The sequence below is a fragment of the Eumetopias jubatus genome, unplaced genomic scaffold (genome assembly GCF_037043125.1).
Source record: "Eumetopias jubatus isolate StellerSeaLion01/CBP00866 unplaced genomic scaffold, mEumJub1_p1.0 scaffold_2, whole genome shotgun sequence".
Taxonomy (NCBI): Eukaryota; Metazoa; Chordata; class Mammalia; order Carnivora; family Otariidae; genus Eumetopias; species Eumetopias jubatus.
In genome coordinates this window covers 131,074,643-131,090,179 of record NW_028274808.1, presented here as the reverse complement: position 1 = coordinate 131,090,179, position 15,537 = coordinate 131,074,643, and the positions used below count along the sequence as shown (strand labels likewise).

General features: G+C 40.1%; 2 protein-coding genes across 3 annotated transcripts in view; one reads left to right on the top strand and one right to left on the bottom strand.

Moving 5' to 3' along the window:
- The window catches only part of HERC6 (HECT and RLD domain containing E3 ubiquitin protein ligase family member 6), a 59,602-nt gene that overhangs the window by 32,348 nt on the left and 11,717 nt on the right, over positions 1 to 15,537 (top strand). Inside the window, exons 13-17 of one of the 2 annotated variants that reach the window (XM_028117746.2) lie at positions 2,690 to 2,844; positions 6,385 to 6,495; positions 6,815 to 6,922; positions 10,367 to 10,525; positions 13,457 to 13,600. In XM_028117746.2, coding sequence (XP_027973547.2) covers positions 2,690 to 2,844; positions 6,385 to 6,495; positions 6,815 to 6,922; positions 10,367 to 10,525; positions 13,457 to 13,600 — 677 coding nt within the window. The remainder of the gene's footprint in view (positions 1 to 2,689; positions 2,845 to 6,384; positions 6,496 to 6,814; positions 6,923 to 10,366; positions 10,526 to 13,456; positions 13,601 to 15,537) is intronic. The other variant, XM_028117747.2, reaches the window with a different exon arrangement.
- LOC114220078 (coiled-coil-helix-coiled-coil-helix domain-containing protein 2) lies at positions 3,825 to 4,395 on the bottom strand. The gene has a single exon (XM_028117748.2). The coding sequence runs from the start codon at positions 4,370 to 4,372 to the stop codon at positions 3,905 to 3,907; it is 468 nt and encodes a 155-aa protein (XP_027973549.1). The 5' UTR covers positions 4,373 to 4,395; the 3' UTR covers positions 3,825 to 3,904.

Sequence of the window (15,537 nt, the reverse complement as noted above, 5' to 3'; positions counted from 1 at the left end):
CTTATTTTAAATTTTAATTTTCTCATCATGAATGAGATAGTGCTGGTTTTCCTATATCTCAATTCCATTTTTATAGTATATTCTGGGAACTATCAGTTCTTCCCTCTTAACCCATTTTCCCATGTGTTGTTGTTAGTGTTTTTCTTTTTTATTTAGGAGCTTTTAAATGATTAAGGCAATTAATACTTTATCAATAATATGAGTTACAAATCTTTTTTCTCTGGGTTATTATTATTATTATTTTTTTACTTTGTGGTATTTTTGAATGCATAATTTATTTTCTTTTGTTTTATTTTCTTTTTAAGATTTTATTTATTTATTTGACAGATAGAGACATAGTGAGAGAGGGAACACAAGCAGGGGGAGTGGAAGAGGGAGAAGCAGACTCCCCGCAGAGCAGGGAGCCCGATGCGGGGCTCGATCCTGATGCGGGGCTTGATCCCAGGACCCTGGGACCATGACCTGAGCCGAAGGCAGACGCTTAACAACCGAGCCACCCAGGTGCCCCGAATGCATAATTATTTTAAAACATTTTTATGAAGGGGTGCCTGGGTGGCTCAGTTAGTTGAGGATCCAACTCTTGGTTTCAGCTGGTTGGTCTCAGGGTGGTAAGATCAAGCCCCGATTCGGGGCTCCGTGCCTAGCACGGGAGTCTGCTTAGGATTCTTGCCCTCTTCCTCTGCCCACCCCCCACTCACACGTGCTCGCTCTCTCTCTCTCTCTCTCAAATAAATAAATCTTAAAAAAACCAAAAAACGAAAAACAACAACAAAAATGTTTGTTTCTTTAAATCATTTTTATGAAGCCTACTATATGAACATTTTCTTTTACGGTTTCTGAGTTTAGATCATACATCAAAAAGCCTACCTCACTCTGAAATTAAAAAAAAAATTTCCCAGGTGCCTGGGTGGCTCAATCAGTTGAACATCTGCCTTTGGCTCAGGTCATGATCCCAGCGTCCTGGGATTGAGTCCTGAATGGAGCTCCCTGCTCTGTGGGGAGCCTGCTTCTCCCCCCTGCCCCTCTTCCCACTCATTCTCTCAATCTCTCTCTCTCTTTCTCTCTCTCAAATAAAATCTTTAAAGAAAAGATTCCCATGCTCCTATTAGAATTTTTTTTTAAGTTTTGTTTATTTAAGTAATCTCTACACTTGATATGGGGTTTGAACTCATGACCCTGAAATCAAGGGTCACATACGCCTCCAACTGAGCCAGCCAGGTGTCCCCCTTTTCTTTTTAAAGTAGGCTCCGTGCCCAACATGGGGCTTGAACTCATGACCCTGAGATCAAGAGTAACATGCTCTACTGACTGAGCCAGCCAGGCAGGTGGCACTTTCCTCCTAGAACTTCTGTTGTTTCATTTTTATGTTTAAATCTTTGATCCATATGGAGTTTATCTTGATTAAACTTTATTTTTTTATGAGTCAGTTTTCAATTGTCCCCACAAATTTATTGAATGATGTATTTCATTCCCACTAATATGCAATGCCACCTTTATCATATGCTAAAGTGTCATGCATATTTGAGTCCATTTATGGAATCTCTGCTATGTAAATCTGCCTTTCATGCATCTGCATCATATTATTTTAATTATATTAGCTATTTTAACATTTGATAGGTTTGTTTTCTGAGAATTATCCTTTAAAGATACAAAAATCCAAGTTGGAACGAAGTAATATTAAAATATTGTTACTGAGTTCATTGAAAAAATATATCTATATATACCAGGTGTTCATAAAATCTGAAAACATAGATATTTTTTTCAGATTGAAAATGCCCTTGATGAGGGGCGCCTGGGTGGCTCAGTCATGATCCTGGGGTAGAGCCCTGAGTTGGGATCCCTGCTCAGCGGGGAGTCTGCTTCTCCCTCTTCCTCTAACCCTCCCCTCTGCTCATGCTCTCGCTCTCTCTCTCAAATGAATAAATAAAAATCCTTAAGGAAAAAAAAAGGGGGGCGCCTGTGTGGCTCAGTTGGTTCAGCATCTGTCTTCAGCTCAGGTCATGATTTCAGGGTCCTGGGATCGAGCCCCACATCGAGCCTGCTTCTCCCTCTCCCTCTGCTGTTTCCCTCACTTGGCTCTCTGGCTCTCTCTCACTCTGTCAAATAAATAAATAAAATCTTTAAAAAAAGAAAGAAAGGAAGGAAGAAAAGAAAGAAAGAAAAAGAAAAGAAAGAAAGAAAGAAGGAAGGAAGAAAAAAAGAAAAAGAAGGAAGGAAGGAAGGAAGAAAAAGAGAAAGGAAGGAAGGAGGGAGGGAGGGAAGGAAGGAAGGAAGGAAGGAAGGAAGGAAGGAAGGAAGGAAGGAAGAAAATGTCCTTGATGACATTATATGTGTGTATGTGTGTGTTCTTATGTATGTTTTCAGACTTTTAGATACTCTATGGAATTTTCAGTTGGAAAATCATGAAATCAGTCAAGTAGTCAGGTATTCATATGAGCAATCAGCAAATTTCTTCAGAATCCTAAATTTGAGCTTTTAATTTCAATGATGCTTAATCAGGGAAAAACATTTTTTTCACATTTCTGAGTAATAAATGTCCAGGCTGATATCCTGAGACTAGGTATTTTATAGGTTTTGTCATCAGAAATGGAAACTCTTATCTCTTTCTTATATTAAAGAGCCCAGTAGAAACGGGGATTTTTCTTTTTGGAGGGTGCGTATTTATCATGGCTGATTTTATACCCTTCAGAGCAGTGTTGGGCATCTTTGCAAGAATCTTCTCTCAACAAACTGGTCCAGATGCTTAAAACTGCCATTATTGCTCAGTTCTACCAGTGGACTGAACACAGTCAGAGTTACTGCAATCTTAAAGCTCTTCTAGAAGTGATGAAAGAAATACATAAGGTAAGGGTTCCTCTGAGGGGAATATATATGTCATTTTACTCAAAATCCCTTTGGTCTTTGCCAATTGGAGTCTTCTTTTGTTTTGTTTCTAAAACAGAAAATGTTTGGGAGCCTGGGTGGCTCAGTTGGTTAAGCGACTGCCTTTGGCTCAGGTCATGATCCCGGAGTCCTGGGATCGAGTCCCACATCAGGCTCCCAGCTCAGTGCAGAGCCTGCTTCTCCCTCTGACTCTCTCCCCTCTCATGCTGTTTCTCTCTCGCTCGCTCTCTAATAAATAAATAAAATCTTTAAAAAAAAATAAAACAGAAAATGTTTTATTCAGTCCTTAGAAATTCAAAATTTTGCTTGTTTTGCTGACTGGCTAGACTCTAGGCATAGACTTACATGTTTTATGTATATTACATATTTTTTATAGTATATATTAGATGAACAAATACTCAAAAATGAGAATGATTTAGCATTTTCAGTAGAGTACACAACATAATCTAGAAGTAATTTAAAGTTAGGGTACTAATAAACTTAATGATTGTTGGGGGGTAGGGAGGAGCCAGAGCATTTTAAATAAAAGAGCAGAATTAAATTAGTATTGTTCAATTAAAATAATTAGCTAAGATGATTTTATAAATATAAATTGCTAAATGCAATCAAAAGCAATTTCACCACAAAATATCAATCCCAACAGGAGAAAATATTATGTACAAAAAAGTTAGTGCTTTTCAGAAGTGTTAATGCACTGATATTTCTAAAGTAGTATATTTTTTTGGGGGGGAGAAAATCACTTTATTCTAATTCACAAATGAGAACATCACAAAAAGTGATTTAAGGAGGCACAAAAATATCTGCCCAACCCCAAATTCAAACCATCTCAATGAACTTCTATGCAGTAAGAACAACCTTTTTTATTCCAATTCTGAAGAAAGCTGTATTTAATGATGAAGGAGAAGCTTAACTGGTGGTTTTACACTTTATATATTCACCGTTCACCATCAATTATATTTTTATGCTAAATTAACTTGGTTATGAGAGATGATTTTCCTTATCTTCAATTTGAACTTCTTGATTAGGCTAATCCATTTGCAAATCTGCACTGTTTCAGCACCTCGCTGAAACCTTCACAAAGCTTCAGGTCACCCTGGTTCTGGGCACACTCCAGAAACTGTTTCATCTCATAGTGGCATGGGCCAAACTGCTGCTGCTCCTGGTATGCTGGCTGGGTTCCCTGAGGCTCCTGGTAAGTGATGTCAGGCCTTGAAGGCTCAGCATTGCCTCCTCCACTGAAGCCCCCAGTGATGGCATGACCTATCGTGTGCCCGACAGCAGAGCCCACAGCCACGCCAGCTGCAGTGGTTGCCATCTGGGCCATGAGCCCTGGCTGCTGGGGCGCAGCAGCAGGTGAGCCAACAGCAGCTGGTGGAGCCGCTGCCGGAGGCTGAGCTGCTGGCGCTGGTCTAGGTGCCACTCTTGTCTGAGGTGCCCGGCTGGCCGGAGGGGCCATGCGGGAGGTGCGGCTCCGACTTCCACGCGGCATGGTGACTTGCAGAGCAGCTCAGGGTCTAGCTAAAGTAGTATATTTCTTTTTACCTAGCTTTATTGAGATATAATTGACATACAACATTGTGTAAGGTGTGCAACATATTGCTTTGATACACTTATACTTATTTGGTACACTGACTCATTTATAACCGGAAGTTTATACCCTTTGACCAATATCTCCTGATTTCCCCCATCCCCCAGCCCCTGACAACCACCGCTCTACTTTCTGTTTCTGAGTTCAGCTCATACATACATATTTTTCTTTCTCTGTCTGACTCATTTCACTTAGAATAATGTCCTGTAAGTGGCAGGATTTCCTTCTGTCTCATGGCCAAATAATATTTAGAGTATATATACATATTCTTTATCCATTCATCCATTCAGGATGCTTGTTTCCCTGTCTTGGCTTTTGTAAAAAATGATGCATTGAACATGGGGGTGCAGATATCTCTTTGAGACAGTGATTTCACCTCCTTTGAAATGAATATATTTATTCAGATGAATATATTTTTTAATATACCCAGAAGTGGGATTGCTGGATCATATGGTGGTTCTGTTTTTAATTTCTTGAGGAACCTCCATACTGTTTTCCATAGTGGCTGCACCAGTTAACACCCCCACCTGCAGTGGACAAGGGTTCCCTTTTCTCTATATCCTTGCCAACACTTATCTCTTGTCTTTCTGATGACAGCTATTCTAACAAGTATGAGGTGCTATCTCATTGTGTAGCTTTGGGTTGCATTTCCCTGATGATTAGGGATGTTGAGCATCTTTTCATGTACCTATTGGCTCTCTGTAGGTCTTCTTTGGAAAAACACCTATTCAGTTTCTCAGCCCATTTTTAAATCAGATGTTTTTGTTTTGTTTGCTCAGTGGCATGTGTTCTGTATATATTTTAGATATTCCTTTTTTTAAAATAATTTTTTAAAATTTATTTGACAGAGAGACAGAGACAGTGAGAGCAGGAACACAAGCAGGGGGAGTGGGAGAGGGAGAACAGGCTTCCCGTGGAGCAGGGAGCCCAATGCGGGACTCGATCCCAGGACCCCGGGACCGTGAACTGAGCCAAAGGCAGACGCTTAATGACTGAGCCCCCCAGGTGCCCCGATATTAATTCCTTATCAAGTATATAATTTGCAACTATTTTTCCCCATTTCATAGGCTGTGTTTTCATTTTACTTTCTTAATTTATATTCTTAGATTCTTTATTTCCTGCCTTGTATCTTTTGGATTAATTTGATTTGATAGAGGCTTATTTAGATCATTGATTTTCCACAATTGCTTCCTCTGGGAAACCTTCTTGAACCCAAGTCCTTCTCCAATCAGAAACTGTATCCCTGATGTCTGATTACTTGTTTTTACCTATTAGGCCCTGGGTCATGAGTTGGTAATCTATGCCCATGGGCAGCCTCATGTTTTTGTTATTAAAGTTTTATTGGAACACATCCACACTCACTTGTTTACATATTGTCTAAGGCCATTTTCTGCTTCAAAATGGCAGGGTTGAATAGTTGCACCAGAGACTGTCTGATCCCAAGCACAAATATTTACTGTTTGGATTTAAGAAAGAGTTTGTCAACTACTATATTAGACAGTAACCTGTGTGTCAGCAAGGAGAATTTATGTTTTGTTCCACACCTGACAAATAGTATGTGCTAAAATAATATTCATTGATTAATGGAGAAAGGGCTAAATTTGTCAAAAGTACCTTGGATTTTTATGGTGCTTTTATTCCCAAGATCTAGAAATTGTTTCCAGTGAATCTGTGCCCTTAGAATTGGTTTACTAATCTCCACTGCCAACGTCTGTTATCTTTTACAGTATTTATGAAAATTGGATAAATTACAGATCAAAAAATGGAAGTTTTATATAAAGAACTCTATGTTATCAATGACAAATGCATTGGGTTTATAGAGCTCTATTCTAATTATATATTAAGCCATATGTATAATAGATTAAATCATTTATTAATAGAAAATAAAATTCACAAGTCTTGTTTTCTTTAAGGTAAACACAGCTAACTGCCAACTACCAGAAAATACTTTCAACATAAATGAAACCTCCAATTTCTTGAACATGTATGAGTATACAAGATTGTTCTTTAGGGATAACAACCTGGTAAGAATAACATTTTTATTTCTGAAAATTTTCATACTTTATAGGAGGACACATTAGTAGCTAGGTAACTCATTGATAAATCAAGATTTGAACATTGCTTCATTGCAATGCTGAATTGCTAAATTAGATGATCACTGAAAACTTAAACATCTTTCACTCACAAAACAAATGCATTTCCTTAGAAAGTTTTTCTAGGTAATTTGAATTCTTAAAAATTGATTGCAAAAAGCATACAGGGAAACAATTTAAAGTGATGAGGTAAAGCAATGAAGTTTTTTTTTCCTTTGAATTATTAAAGCTATTATCTCTTATTTTTTAGATACATGCAGAAAACCCCAGTTCCATTGTTTTAAGTGATTTTCCATTTATTTTTACTTTGCTATCCAAAATTCTATTATTACAAGTTGAGTCCCGTTTGAAAATGCTGGTATGTATGCTCTACTTCTTTTTTTTATTATGCAAAGTTACAAACATACACAAAATAGAGATAATGGTGTAATGAGCCCCATCACAAAGTTCCAGTCATCATCAACATATTGCCACAACTTCCCCATTGATCACTTTTGTTGGTTTTGTGGGTGTTACTATTTTAGCTGAAGTATTTTAAAGCAAATCCCCGGCCCAATTTCCTTTCACCGAGTCTCTATACTTCAGTGCATTGTTTCTGGTTGTTTCACTCTTACTCATGCTGAGATTCATCAGTGGGTTCAGGTGGTGACCACATGATTCTTCTATCGTAATGCTTCCCATCAACATTTTATTTAATAATTCTATTCATTGTTTTAGTTGAGGTTTGCAAAATGACGTTATTTCTAATCTTATCGTTCCTTCCAGAGTTATTAACTGAATTCTGTAAAGAACTTTTCCTCATCAACACGGGCCATTTGGCTACATTCATATAGGAAAGTAGAATGATGCTTAATCCTTTTTCTTTATTTATTAAATGTTGCCAAATCACTATACGTAGAGGTTGTACCAATTTATGTTACTACCAGCAATATGCACACTATAATCAATGCAGAGTGTTATCAAGCTTTGTGCTCTTTTCCAATTCAACAGGTTAATCATGATATTTTGGCTAATTTTAATTTGCTTTTCTCGTTATTATATAATGTCTAAGTCTTCACTTTCTTTAGATAATATCCAGTGTTTTCCTTCTATGAGCAAATACTGAAATGATCTAGTAACTGCTCTTTCTCTCTCCCTTCCCTCTCCTTCTCTATCCAATTTTAGTTACTACCGTGATCTTAGTGTTTGTATTTCAAATCTTCTTAAGAGCTTGGAGCTTGATATGTAAGCTCCATCTGATATTTTTTTATTCTGAAATAATGCCTAGGAGTCAATCAGTGAGTTTATTCTATTTTCCCTTTACTCCCTTCCTTTTGCTTCTTATCGGGTAGTTCGTATTATTCCCACATAACAGTTACATGCTATTGCGTCTCTCTTACCACCAGCATCGTTAGTTCTCAAGTATTTGAGTGCTCACCCCACTCCCAGATGTTGTGCTAAAGATTTTCCAAACATGTTTTGATTGCTGAGGCCTGTCTAGGTTATTCCTCAGAAAAGGTTCCTATCTATTTATTCTTTAAAAACTCACAGGACTCAGAAGGCATACCCATTACTTTTATTAATAATTTAAAGGATGCAGGCCATCTAGGTGAAACGTGGAGAAGTCTGGGACATCACATGCAGAAAAGGAGCCGCCTCAATTATAAAACATTTCCTTGATACTCTATTATATACAGCTCATGTGACATTTCCCGATGATCCATGCCCCATAAATCCATAAATCCCAGCTTTGTTTACATAAGCAACCTGGATGGACAAGGTACATCCTGCTAAAAGCATTCCATAGATAAAGACTTTCCCTCTTGTTCCTATTATTAGTGTCTGTCATTGGCATGTTTACAAGATTTGAATTGGTCATCTCTTCGTTTCCCAACCACCTCTTTTTAAATTTTCCTAACATCCCTGGTAACAGGAGAGATTATGTTTCCTTTAAACGAGTCCTTCCCTCTGTGGTATTTTCTTCTACAGCAATGTTCTGTGTAGCAGATCTACTCTTAGTGAGGGGTTAGTGAGGGCTATGTGCATGGTGGAACCAGGAAGACTGCGTATCATGAAGGATCTAGAAAGGTTTGATTGAGTACAAGAAAACTCTCAGTGGTAGTCGTCATGGGTGAAACTAGAAAGGAGACTCCACCATCCTGACCTCCAAAGGAGAGAGGATGGCCATAGTCAAAACCGTGAACTCCAAACTATATTATCAACTCACACACATCAATGTAGGAAGGGGAAACCAATACATGGAGAATCGGAGTAGAGGAACTGGAAAATAAGATAAAATGCAGGTTTCCTGCCTAATTCTTGGTTAGGTGAAAGAAGGCTGGGGCTACAGCAGGCCACATATACCTCTCCCTGCTATAGTCAGTGGAGGATATTGCTGGCCACTCCCTGTCACTCTGAGCCACAGGTCGTGCTGCTCAGCAGTCAGTATTGCTGAAGTGTCCCAGAGCTGCAGGCTCCTGGGCCACCAGAGGAGATGACCTATAATCAGGAAGGACCAGAAATGGCACCAGCTCCACCTCCCTACCAACCTGGAACTTTACAATCAACTTCTTCGGGAAAAACCAGAAGAGTCTCGTGGAATCACGTATGATTTCTCAGGATATAGTAGCAGCGGAGATCTGGGGCAGGCTTTCCCAAGCCCAGAGTCCCATGCACACTCCTCTGAGAGGCTCACAGAGTGCTGCTCTGGGCAACCACACCCAGCCTTGAAACCTGGGACAGGGTAGCTATTATCCACCTGCCTGTTGCCAATATTTACGGGAGAGGTCCCAAAGAGAGCTAGCTACATGGGTTAAAAAAGAAAAAAAAAAAGAGAGAGAGAGAGAAATCTACATCGGTTTATGAGTCGTAATATTCCTTTTTGTCCTTAGGATATAGCAGAAGCCCTAGAGAAGTGTTGAAGCTCAAAGCAAGGCTAGTAAGTCCAACGCTAGATTTCTAATCCGAGGGGGTTCAGCAGAAATAAGATCCGGACTAGAGTGTAAGGAAATGTTGAAAATTCAGAAAAGCTAAATGGAAGTACTGTGTAGAGTGACTGAGAGCAGCAGGTAAAAAGTGAGGCCGCCGGTGGCATATTTTTAGGGAGCTCCCCTACAAATCAGGTGGATGGACCACAGTTATTTGAACAAGAGTTGGATCTCCTCTCAGCAAGTCTTTCCTCTGATCTTTTTCCAACGTTTAACATCATCCTTGAGCTCCTAAACTACCCTTATATTCTTGAGGATTATGGTGCTAAAACTCTGCTTTTTAAGACTGATGGTGGGGCGCCTGGGTGGCTCAGTCGTTATGTGTCTGCCTTCGGCTCAGGTCATGATCCCAGGTCCTGGGATCAAGCCCCACATCGGGCTCCCTGCTCCGCGGGAAGCCTGCTTCTCCCTCTCCCACTCCCCCTGCTTGTGTTCCTGCTCTGGCTGTCTCTCTCTCTGTCAAATAAATAAATAAAATCTTAAAAAAAAAAAAAAAAGACTGATGGTGGATGAATGGCTCAGCGTACTCAATACCACTATTGCCTTTAAGGATCATGTTTACTACAAGCGAGATAGCTTGTAATTACTTAGCTGTACCTCCATGGTGACTACTCCCCTGTATATAATTCCTAGATGCCATGGTTTCACAGATCCTGTGATCTCCTTATCTTCCATTGTATAGTGTAGATATGATGCCTTTTTTTCTTAAATAATTATAATCTGAGTATATATAGCAATAGTAGCATAAGTGTATGCTATGCAGACTACATTTATTTGAAATAGTAAACACTCCCTAGTGTTCCTATGAGATTCCTAAAATATTTCTCTTTTTTTAGGACTTAAAACAGAAAGAATACCTGGATTGGGAGCAAGTGATTCTGCAATACAGTAAATCCCCTACACTTACCCTTAGAGTCAGACGAAGTCACCTAGTTGAAGATGCTCTGCGTCAGTTAAGCCAAACTGAAGACACTGACCTCTGTAAAGTATTAGTGGTACAGTAAAAAGTCTCTTCAGACATTTGTACTAATGTGAAAGGGAAACATTTATATAATATAGCAAAGGAAGAGCCTGATTTTGCAACTATAGTTATCAGCTGTATGGTTTCCAGAATTCTAGGGTGTCTGGCTGGCTCAGTTGGTACAGCGTGTGACTCTTGATCTCGAGGTTGTGAGATCGAGCCCCACACTGGGCAAAGAGATTACTTAATAAATAAAAAATAATAATTCCTTGCTTACCCTTTAGAGAAAAGCTATGGGATGTTTAATTGAATACTGAGATTATGTGTAAACTATTTGTTACCTATGGCTACAAAACTGTTGCATAATGAACCATCCCAAAGCTTAATGACTTAAAATGACAATAATTTATTACAGCGATCTGAAACTCAGCTAAGAATCTGTTAATTTAGATTGAATTCACTTGGGTGGATTTGTAGATTTTTTATCTGCACTTGTTTACATGTTTGGGAGTTGGCTAGGAACTGGCTGATCTGGGCTAGATTAAGCTTGGCTGGGGCAGTTTGGCTCTGTTTTCTGTGCTTTTCATCTTCCTGGGACCAGCAAGCATGTTCTTCTCACTGCAGTGCCAGAGGTATAAGAAAGACAGCAAGTCCAATCACACAACTAACCTTGCTTTAGTCAAAGCAGAGTTACCTGGCTGAACCCAAGTTAAGGGCTGATGAAATATACTCAGCCTCTTTAATGGGAGGAACTGCAAAGTCACATTAACAGACGTGGATCAAGGAGGGTAAAGCATTTGAGCTATTAACGCAATCAACAAGCAGCAGGTAGAACAGACACTTTTCCTACATTTTGGCTCTAGTTTTAGTCATAGAGTATCTACTATATTGGTTCTAATTCTAGTCATCTTTCACTTTATCCTTTGTGGGTACCTGTAGGGTGTTTATTGTGTTTATTGCAGATCATTTGCCCTGTTGATGCCATAGAAAAATGAGTAACTCTTTAGGTAAAAGCTGGACTTTGTCCAGAAGGGAGTGGATTTTCCTGGTATCAGCCATGAGAGGGAGATTTAGGCTCTCAGAGAAGAAACCAGAACCTAGAGGGTAGGACTCAGACAAGAGAGGGGGTATTTCCCACCCTGGGACTAAATGGAAAACAAACTACTTTATAAGCCAGACTTTGTAGTTGTATATTTCCTTCTGTATCTATTTTCTAGGGAGTGGATTTTCCTGGTATCAGCCATGAGAGGGAGACTTAGGTTCTCAGAGAAGAAACCAGAACCTAGAGGGTAGGAGTCAGACAAGAGAGGGGTATTTCCCACCCTGGACCTAAATGGAAAACAACCTATTTTATAAGCCAGACTTTGTAGTTGCATATTTCCTTCTGTATCTACTTTCTTTTAAATCTTGATTATGAGGAAATCAGTAGAAAATTATTCTGCCCACAGGAGATGACAAAGAGGTAGAAAGGTGAACTTCAAGGTAGATCCAATCCAAATATAGACTCGGAACAAGGCAAGGTTGTCAAAGCCAATTATGTGTGGGTCCTGACCACAGTGAAAGCAGACTTGCTGGTTTAAGTGAGCAGAAATTGGAAAAGTGGAAGTGAGCTTAATTTGTTATTGGGATATCCAGATGGAAGGTTAAGGTGGGCCCCTGGAGATGAGATGATGGTCTGTGGCCAAGGAATTGGGTGATCTGTGGCAGAGTTAAGATCTTCCAGGCAAAGAAAGGAGAAAGAGAATGCTTAGTGGGGCTTAGTGATGCTTATCTTAAAAAAAATAAAAAGCTGGCTAATCATCCAACTCTTCATTTTGGCTCAGGTTGTGATCTCAGGGTCATGGGAACGAGCTCTGCATCAGGCTTCACATTCAGTGGGGAGTCTGCTTAGGACCCTTTCTCCCTCTCCCTCTGCCCCTCCCTCCCTGTGTGCACTCTCTCCCTCTCAAAAATAATAAATAAAAACAAAATCTTTAAAAATAAATAAATAAAAAGATAAAAAGAAACTGGCCAGGAAAGGAAGCAGAAAAGTAGTTAGAGAGGTAGGAAGAAAACTGGGATAGTATTGGCCACAAAGACCCAAGGTAGATTTAGAGAAGGACAGTTCCTGCAGCATAACTTTTAACAAAGCTAGAACAGTTTTGGCTTCTTAAACTTCATACTTGGGTAGGTTAAGTTGCCATATGTGTTCAGTGTGAATAATGTTTAAGTTGAAAGTATTGTAAAAAAATTAATTTTTTCAAAAATATTTTTAAAAATAAATAAGGGGCTCCTGGCTGGCTCAGTCAGTTGGGTAGAATGTGCAGTTCTTGATCTCAGTGTTGTGAGTTCGAGCCCCATGTTGGGTGTACCGATTCCTTAAAACTGAAGTCTTTAAAAAATAAAATAAAATTTGAAGGTAAATAATAGTAGAACTGAAGAAAGGAAAAGAAAAGGACAGTTCATAATGACTTCCCACACAAGAGCTATGGGCAGTCTGGTCTGATGGTTCCTTCAGAGGTGCTAAACCCAGGGGGACTGGGAGGGTAATTTATCAGAAGTTAAAATGAGGGAAGAGGCAGGAGAAACCAAATAGCTGTTGACTGGAGCCAAAGTTGTAAAGTCTGAATGATGAGATGAAGATAGACAGTAAGGCAGAAGAACCAGGGACCTGAAGCACATCAAAATGTGGTTCAAGACTCTGGTCAACATAATTGGTGAGTGCTAAGTCTTGCTAGAATCCCTCTTTACTTGGTTCATGTGGCAGTGTAAAGGACTCACACACACACTAATCTGACAGTGAATGGGTTCACTACGTCTGCCGCTCAGCAGGAAATTGAGGGAGAACAGATTGCAGTGAAGTGTGGGATTGAAGGGGTATGGGATTCCAGGAATTCTGATGATTGCAGGAGGTTTGAAACTTTTCCACAAGGATCAAGGCATCGTATTTTAAATCTGAGCCTGTGAATGTGTTCTCTTTCCTCAGACTGAATTTATTAAAGAAATTCGTTCTCGGGGGCACGGGGTAATATCCGAGTTCTTCTACAGTATATTTGAAGAGATGACCAAGACAGAATATGGAATGTTCATGTATCCCGAAGAGGGTTCCTACATGTGGTTTCCTGTCAGTGTAAGTCTTTTATTTTCTTACAGTTTTTCAGAACAGAAAGAGTATACCATATACTTGCAACATGAAAACCATGATAATAATGTAAAATTAGGTCATGTAGAGAGCCTTGCTACTCAAGATAAGGTCCACAGAGCAGCAGCTTGAGCATCACTTGGGGGCTATTAGAAAAGCAGAATCTCAGGTCCCACCCCAGATCAGAGCATGTATTCTATAAGATTCCCAGGTGCTTCTATGCATGTTAAATTTTTAAACAGCTTTTATGAAGTGTAGTTGAGATACAATGACCTACACATCAGGTGTCCAATTGGTTAAGTTTGTTTTGTTTTGTTTTTAATTTTATTATGTTAGTCACCATACAATACATCATTAGTTTTTGATGTAGTGTTCCATGATTCATTGTTCGTGTATAACACCCAGTGCTCCACGCAGAACGTGCCCTCTTTAATACCCATCACCGGGCTAACCCATCCCCCCACCCCCCTCCCCTCTAGAACCCTCAGTTTGTTTCTCAGAGTCCATAGTCTCTCATGGTTCATCTCTCCCTCCGATTCCCTCCCTTCTTTTTCCCCTTCCTTCTCCTAATATCCTCCATGTTATTCCTCATGTTCCACAAATAAGTGAAACCATATGGTAATTGACTTTCTCTGCTTGACTTATTTCACTTAGCATAATCTCCTCCAGTCCCATCCATGTTGATGTCCAATTGGTTAAGTTTTGATTACACATATACCCATGAAACTACCACCACAACCAAATAATGACATATTCATCATTCCTCCAAATTTCCTCATACCCCTTTCTAATCCCACCCTCCACACACTTCCTGTCCCATGACCATACAACCACTGATCTGATTTCTGTCATTATGGAGTAGTTTGAATTTCCTAAAATTTTATATAAATTCTAAGATTTCTATTCCAGGGCCAGCCTTGCTGTTAGCAGGTGAATGACTTTGGGCCACTTACGTAATAGCCTTAATCTACTTGCCCTATTTACTTCTTTTTTTTATTAGATTTTTTTTTTTTTATTTATTTGCAAGAGAGAGAATGAGAGACAGAGCATGAGAGGGAGGATGGTCAGAGGGAGAAGCAGACTCCCCGCTGAGCAGGGAGCCTGACGTGGGACTCCAGGATCATGACCCAAGCCGAAGGCAGTTGCTTAACCAACTGAGCCACCCGGGCGCCCCTTTTTAAAGATTTTATTTATTTGGCAGAGAGAGACACAGTGAGAGAGGGAACACAAGCAGGGGGCGTGGGAGAGGGAGAAGCGGGCTTCCCGCGGAGCGGGGATCCCGATGCTGGGCTCGATCCCAAGACCCTGGGACCATGACCTGAGCCGAAGGCAGACGCATAACGACTGAGCCACCCAGGTGCCCCGCCCTATTTACTTCTTACAGCGATTGTGAGGATAAATGTTAAAAATGCATTTAGAGAGATGCCTGGGTGGCACAGTAGGTTAAGCGTCTACCTTCAGCTCAGGTCATGATCCCAGGGTCCTGGGATGGAGTCCCGCACTGGGTTCCCTGTCAGCGGGGAGTCTGCTTCTCCTTCTGCCTGCAGCTCCTCCAGCTTGTGCGCTCTTTCTTTCTCTCTCTCTGACAAATAAATAAATAAATATTTTTAAAAAAATGCATTTAGGATTTTCAGGCTAGTGGTCTCTTGGCTGCTCTGTAGCGATGGCCTGGCAAGATGTGGCGTTTTTCCTCATCTGGGACTACAAAGTACAGAGAGAAGAGTGAAGCCTGTTTCATCAGGCTTCATCATCTTTCCTTCTTCCTTCCACCCACCTTCATGGTCAACAGCATCACCTTCCCTGACCTATATGCTTGTCCCTGTCAGCATACCTAGGCTGAGGGCAGTATCACTGAAGGGGACACACATGACATGCCTGATGCACAATGAAAGTGCAGATAAAGTGTACTCTTCCTTCTGCAGTGT

Bases quoted from the DNA above. Each gene is read 5' to 3' on its own strand.
- LOC114220078 (XM_028117748.2), bottom strand. From the start codon at position 4,372: ATGCCGCGTGGAAGTCGGAGCCGCACCTCCCGCATGGCCCCTCCGGCC.